Source organism: Tachysurus fulvidraco, chromosome 13 (genome assembly GCF_022655615.1).
Source record: "Tachysurus fulvidraco isolate hzauxx_2018 chromosome 13, HZAU_PFXX_2.0, whole genome shotgun sequence".
Taxonomy (NCBI): Eukaryota; Metazoa; Chordata; class Actinopteri; order Siluriformes; family Bagridae; genus Tachysurus; species Tachysurus fulvidraco.
In genome coordinates, this window is record NC_062530.1 from 23,564,840 (window position 1) to 23,572,339 (window position 7,500).

Here is a 7,500-nt window from a genome sequence, read left to right on the forward strand (position 1 = left end):
CTATGTGATGGATCTAAATCTAGACAGGATAAAAAAAAATTCTAAAATGAAATAGCGTTTACTTCAGTGTTGCACCGGCACACGTCTGTGACGTGTGTGTGTGTGTATGTGTGAGAGAGTGTGAGAAACTTACTGTACTGTAATAAGTGACGTCTTATGTGTCGCGTGTTTCCGTGTGTTAGTACAAGTGGACAAGTGTCTAGCGTGTTTGAAGTTTCAGACCATTCCACTCTACTTGTCGTGTTCTTCATGTCTGGTGTACAAAGCCAAGCTGCCTTTCTCTTGCCCAGCAGTTATCGAGCAGTAAACTCCCAGAGCCGCCATATCGGCTCGTCCCCCATCCCCCCACACAGAGAGTGCAGTCACCTATTGTTTAGGGTAGACGTCTGGATCACCGCTCTCCTGACGTAAACACACTGCCTGAGGTGAATTTTCAAAGCACTGAAAGACCTGAATTTTCTTGTCAATATATTTGGTCAAGGAACATCTTTTTGCACAGAGGATACAGAGAAGGGTTTAACCTGAACCAAATATATTACTGAATTCTATATAGGTGTATATAATAATAATAATAATAATAATAATAATAATAATAATAATAATAATAATAATAATAATAATAATGAGACCCATTGACTTTTATTTTGTTACTCTTGGTCATTAAGTCTATGGTTGTGCTTCAATACTGTCTACAATCTTTAGGGTTTTTCCATTATTTATTATATTCGGCTAAGAAAAGGTTGTTAGATGACGGCTGAGAAACCGAGCCGGAGTCACATCACAGACTAAAGGAATAAATCTTCTTCAAAAGTGGGATTTGTACACAGCCGACTTCTCCGCCTGTACATAACAGGAGCAGAGTTTGGAAATAAAAAGTACAATTATTTTAGTACTGTATGTTTTTTAGTTTTTAAGTGTGTAATTAACTTAAGATTTTTTTTTAAGCAAAAACTTTGACTTTTCTATATGACCAAATTAATGCTTAAAACATCACCGTCTTTCTCTTTTATTGCATTTGTGACTTTTTTAGCTTTAAAATATGTAGTTTGTCTCGTCAGAGTTAGTCTCAACAGTTAGTTGTTAGTTTGCCTTAGCTACGGTTTTCCCATTGTTTCTTACTTTATCTAACTTTACTGTATTTATATTTTAACTAGTGTAATGAATTTGATGCTGTGCTTCAAATTTATCAGGTTATTTATTTAGTAGAAAAGAATTTGGATTACTTTTCTGGCTCTGGACACTTGCCTAGCTAGTTAAATGCCTCGCTAGTTAGCATGCTAGCTCAGGGGTGACAAACTAAAGTCCTAGAGGGCAACAAACCCTTTAGAGATTTGTATTCTCCCTTTTGGGAATAAGTTTGTAATTTGAGTTGTATTGCTGTGTTAAATAAAGAATTTGAAGTCCTGCAGGCCTTCATGACACAACTAGCTAAACCAGCTAATTAGCTAGTAAAACAGGCTGTACAAATAGAAAAGAAAATGGCTGCCATTTTGCTTCAGATAAAGAAAAATCTGCTTCCTGTCTTGCAGATGTTACAGAATCATCATGGGTTTATAAATACAGTATTGGAACACAGCCTAAAAGTGTAAGAGAGAGAGAGAGAGTGTGTGTGTGTGTGTGTGTGTGTGTGTGTGTGTGTGTGTGTGTGTGTGTGTGTGTGTGTGTGTGTGTGTGTGTGTGTGTGTGTGTGTGTGTGTGTGTGTGTGAGAAGAGATAAAGCACTTTATTTATTGGTGACAGCATGAGACAGAGGAGTGTGTTGACTGAGAGAGAGCTACATTACTGTGGAGAGTATTTTTCGTGTGCTCGTAACCTCACATGCTGGGATCGTTCTAATTTTAGTTTATCAACTAAATTCCTTTTGAATCAGGTGCTTTGCTAAATCACTTCAACTTTAAATCAAAGTTGCACAGTTACTGAACTTTCCAGAATGTTCCTTTTATTCCCAATAGCTTGCTTTGCTCTGGTCATTTGTTAAATTTTCTTCTTTTTTTCTTCTTCTACTTCTTCATGGGTTTGAACATTTGAACAGATCGAATGTTTCCTCTGCTGTAGTTTGCTGTGTTTTTTTTTGTTTGTTTGTTTTGTTTTGTGTTTGGTTCAAAATGCTGTTTGAAACATTTCTAGAAATGCGTGTTACATGTCGACTACCTGCTGCCTATTTACAGTGATTTATTTTATTTTATTCAGGTTTAAAACTCTCACTAATGTTACAGTCATTACAGACAAAATCAGTTGCTCAATTTTTTATATAGTTGTTTCTGTGGGCCATGTTCAGAGTTGGTGACTTAAGTCCCGATTTTTATGCCAGAACGTTACACATATTCAGAGTTTGTTTAGGCAGCTTGATTCTCTCTCTCTCTCTCTCTCTCTCTCTCTCTCTCTCTCTCTCTCTCTCTCTCTCTCTCTCTCTCTCTCTCTCTCTCTCTCTGTGTGTATGTGTGTGCATGCATTCCATTTCATATTTTATAGACATAGTTTTTTTTTTTCTTATGGACCTTGATCATCTCAGATGAAGTTATTATGTCCACAAACGTCAGTAAAATGAACTGGCAGTCACAGTTACTGTATTTCTTAGTCATTTAAACGTCTTTCTTGTTTATCATGATCACTCCTGCTGGTGTGTTTGACCAAAACTACTTTGAGTGTATGATGTGGATCTGAATGACTTGAATGATCCGGTTACAGTCACTGTTATCGAATCACTTGTTAAAGTCAGGATTATGTAAGCATGCACGTTGCATGTGAAATGCACTGCATGTGCAGTTTCTTGTAAATCAGCTCATTTATGATAGTAGATGATGATGATGATGATCATGTGATGAGTCTCCTTGGTAACACACAAACATCACATCCTCTATAGCGCTGTAGTGGTGTGATGGACAATCGCACATAAATCCAAGTAACAATCTTACATAGCAAAAGAATTTCTTTTCCTGGTTCATGTAGTTTTTTTTACCAGCACGTCAAATGTCAGCACATTTGGTTTTTAATGCACATGTTTGTTTTCCTTTTTCACTTTGTTTTTAGAGCCGTTTTGTTCTCTAGGACAGAAGGATAGATTTATAATATATGAGTACATATGCACTATATGTGTATGTAATGTATATTTGCAGTGTACACTGACACAGAGAGTGAGTCTGCGCTGTGCGCCGGCCTCCTCTCGAACCAGACACACTTTGCCTCATAGAGACTGAGTGGCTTTCTGATCTATGTGAGTTAGGAAAGGTTGAATAAAACACTGGAAAAATTAAAACGTGTCTCTAGATTTATTCACACCTATAGTCACCTATCTATCTATCTATCTATCTATCTATCTATCTATCTATCTATCTATCTATCTATCTATCTATCTATCTATCTATCAGAGTTTAATATTAATTGGCTTAATTCCCTATTGTTTCTATAGCAACAACATTCCATATGTAACTGTTCCATATAAAAATAATAATAATAAAAATAAAAAAATAATGATTATTATTATTATTATTATTATTATTTTGATATAGTGACATTTTTCCTCCAGTGTCAGTGGTTTCTTACAGAACTAATGCTGTAGTATTTTTTTGTTTGTTTGTTTGTTTATTTGGTTGTTTTTTTTTGTTTTGTTTTTTTTTACAAGACAAGCTGCATTATTCAATCTTATTAACAACAAGAGAGACATGTCAAATAATCTATATCAAAAATATCCATCAGGAAATGAGACATGAAAAACTTTTTTTTGGGAGGAAAAGTTATATTTAAGTGTTTTGTAGGAGATCGAAACATTAAGTTAAGGAATCAATTAATAAATATATTTACTTAAGTGGATGAATATATGTAAGTGAATATGAACTTATATTTTGGTGGCCATCAAACGGAGAAAAAGCAAATAAGCAAATATACACACACACACACACACACACACACACACACACACACACACACACACACACTCTCTCTCTCTCTCTCTCTTTCTCTCTCTCTCTCTCACACACACACACACACACACACACACACACACACACACACAACAGTGCTTTATTTATTAATATATTTTATTGATTCATTCATTCAAAAGGGGGCCACGGTGGCTTAGTGGTTAGCACATTCGTCTCACACCTCCAGGATTGGGGGGTTCGATTCCCGCCTCCGCCTTGTGTGTGTGGAGTTTGCATGTTCTCCCCGTGCCTCGAGGGTTTCCTCCGGGTACTCCGGTTTCCTCCCCCGGTCCAAAGACATGCATGGTGGGTTGATTGGCATCTCTGGGGAAATTGTCCGGTGTGTGTGTGTGTGTGTGTGTGTGTGTGTGTGTGTGTGTGTGTGTGTGTGTGTGTGTGTGTGTGCCCTGTGATGGGTTGGCACTCCGCCCAGGGTGTATCCTGCCTTGATGCCCGATGACACCTGAGATAGGCACAGGCTCCCCATGACCCGAGAAGTTCGGATAAGTGGTAAAAAATGATTGAGTACATTTGATTTAACAAATCTAGACAGATTTGATCCATTTCCATTTCATTTCTCTGTGTCTGCCTGATGAATTACTGCCAATGCATTATTAGATCATAATTTACATAATTGATTTTATGTCATTACATTTCATATTTAATCTATTTCTATTGTTATTTATATGATAGAATATAGAGAGACTTCGTTCATTCATGCGCGTGGTGGGAAAAACCTGGAGCCGCACGCGCTGTATGCAAATTAAACGCTGAATTAGCTAATAGGAAGCAGTCGCGCTGGATTACGTTCACATATTCATGACTGCAGCAGGAGCTCGCGTCCAATAGCAGGCGACTTGGGATGAATATTCAAAGCTTCAGTCGACGGAGAGCGTCGATTTCATCGTGCGTCTGGATGAGAGGCGTGAGAGCAGCGCGTACTGCTCAGTTGACGTGGAGAACAGCTGGAGAAACTAAAAAAAGACGCTTTAAGCTGTGGCTAAAGGGATAAAGATGTTTTGTGGCGTTTTGCAAAGGCGTTTCACACGAACCTGGTGTTGGAGTTAATGAGATTTACATCGTTTTGTTGATTGAGGAAAGCAGTTCTGTGTCCTGATGCACCGCGGAATTTCTCTCCACATGACGAGCCGCAATAATAAGGAGCTCCTGGAGGACGTCGTGTACAGCTTGTGGGAGCTGGAAACCGCCAGACGGAGACAGGAGAGACTGGTGCTGTGCGTCCTGGCAGATGGAGACACCGAGAAAGAGCACGAGACTCTGAAATGGCAGCAGGTCGGTATAGAAAACATCTGCATTCGGTTTCGTGTGAGTATTACTAGTGTAGGAATAAATATCAAATAAAATGGAACATAAAGAATTCATAATGTATGCATACATCTGGAGCACATGGTGCGTTATTAAGGTAGTTAAACCTCTCCGGCGCGTAAAGGTTACGTGAACATTTTAGGCAGGTGCTGAAGCTAAGTGCGTGAATCTAATTAGGGTTTTAATTTGATCTTTTCCGTCTCGATTATAATTCAAACGCATCCCATCCCCTGCCCCTTTGTAACGTGTGAGGCTATTTTGACAGCTGGAATTGATGCCTTTTGGGATGGGGGTGGAGTTTGGACCCATTTTAATGGTCCATTGTTCCTTTCTAGTCAACTTACAGAAATTCAAACACGCAGTATTTTATATCCAAAGCAAAAAGAAAACAAGAAAGAAAAAACTTGTCTGTAATTTTATTTTTGTTTTTTTTGCAATGCATTTACACAAAAAAGTGCACAATGAACACCTGCAAGCTGCATGCAGCATAGACTTACAGTCATCTGTGCATCTGTGAGCAGCAGCAACACAACACATGTTCAAAAACAAGCAAACAAACAAAACAAAAGCAAACTATAGAACCCAGTCAAAACTAAATAGCAAAATCAATAATCTTGGTTTAAAAAAAAAGAAAGAAAGAAATGCTTGCAGATGAATAAACCGCGCTTCTGTACAACACAGCACGTGCAACACTGACGTCACTCGCACACGCTTCACTGTGGCCCTTTGAGAGAAATTAAATAATGAAATAATCAAATAAAAAACATCCCACCCCCTGTTCCCCCGAGGCCCCGCCCCCATTTCGGTGGATCAAACAAAAGACGAGTGGAGTGGAATACTAATGAGCTGCACTCTCTATCTCTCACGGGACAGCGCGAGCCCCGGAGTCACGAAGCCTTTGATCCCGAACCAGCAATGCGCGAGAAACGTCGATCAAATGTGTTGTCACTGGCACGTGCCACAGGAAAACTCATCACATACTCATCACACACACAGTGAGGTTACTTGTTATTATGTATATATTATGTTTGTTGTTTACTACAATTATTCATTTAAATAACTGTAGAATAAATAATAAACAAAAATATTATTTGTAGAATAAATAAATAAATAAATAAATAAACCTTTGAAACTTTTTCATTTTAACTTTGAACAATGTTTTAAACTCATGGTTAAATATGTAACCTAATGAGCCAGCATTAATGTATCCAATAAGAGAGATTTAAGCACTTACTGTATGTACGTCGCTCTGGATAAAGAGGTCTGCCAAATGCTGTAAATGCAAATGTAAATGTATTTTGGAACAAAAATCTAAAGCACAAAAAAAAAGAAGAATATTAAGTAAATATAAAGAAAAATATTTCTACATATTAGACATGTTTTTTTTTTCTTTAATGTGCCTTCCCCCTCCTTATGATTTATTTATTATTTTCATGCAAATTTTTTATCTATATGCGGCATATTTATAAATATATATTAAGTGATTGTTTTTTATTTATTTTATGTCTCAGTTTATCCATGTGTAGGGAAGATTTGTTTTAATTTTATTTTGATTTTTATTTGTCACTTTTTCTACATGTTCTACTTTTTATGTAGTTTGTTTGTTTGTTCATTTTTTCTCACGTGTTTTTTTTTTTTCCTTTTTAAGGTGATTTTTCTCCCCGCACAGTTTCTAAATCCTAAAAATCCTAAAATCTTAAAACCTTAATAATGTTTTTGGTTTGACATTTCTATGTGCAACAGAAGGGCTTTCCAGTGACAATGCCTTTACTGTACCTAGCTTTACTTTAGGCAAGCTTGGAAATTACATCTGAAATGTGCATCATGGCACAGACAGCGTCACAGTGTCATGTAATCCTGTTTAATTCATTGAATTAGCTCATTAGCACTATGCGAGTTGAGCCTCAGTGCTATAGGATTCATACATCTACATTTAGTCATTTGGCAAAATTACAATACAGCTAAGAAGATAAGACTTAAAGAGATGCTCTGTCTCTTAATGCCGGTGTTTAAATGTTCTGATAAGAGGCCTAGAGTCGTAATAACTGATTCACTGCTGGGGTAAAAATAAACGAATGCAGGTGAGGCAGCGAGCGTTACATGCAGAACCTGGTGGCATTTGTCAGAGGACTAGACTGCTGATTATACAGAGAAAACATGGCACAGAGACCTTTGTGTGTAGTGTGTGCTACTTCCTGTGTGTGTGGGTGTGTGTGGGTGTGTGGTCTTTTTATATTGAAATAAATTTACATTT

At 37.4% G+C, this 7,500-nt stretch overlaps 2 protein-coding genes across 10 annotated transcripts in view; both read left to right on the plus strand.

The window, feature by feature from the left end:
• The window catches only part of gramd1bb (GRAM domain containing 1Bb), an 81,077-nt gene extending 77,821 nt beyond the window's left edge, over positions 1-3,256 (plus strand). For all 9 annotated transcript variants that reach the window (XM_027161768.2, XM_027161773.2, XM_027161779.2 and 6 more), the window contains one exon: positions 1-3,256. This exon is cut by the window's left edge and continues 1,526 nt beyond it. The gene's annotated coding sequence lies outside the window, so the exon portion shown is untranslated.
• Positions 3,257-4,786: 1,530 nt separating this feature from the next.
• Positions 4,787-7,500, plus strand: part of LOC113652391 — a 10,978-nt gene continuing 8,264 nt past the window's right edge. Inside the window, exon 1 of the mRNA XM_027161394.2 lies at positions 4,787-5,213. Coding sequence (XP_027017195.2) covers positions 5,037-5,213 — 177 coding nt within the window. The 5' untranslated portion in view covers positions 4,787-5,036. The remainder of the gene's footprint in view (positions 5,214-7,500) is intronic.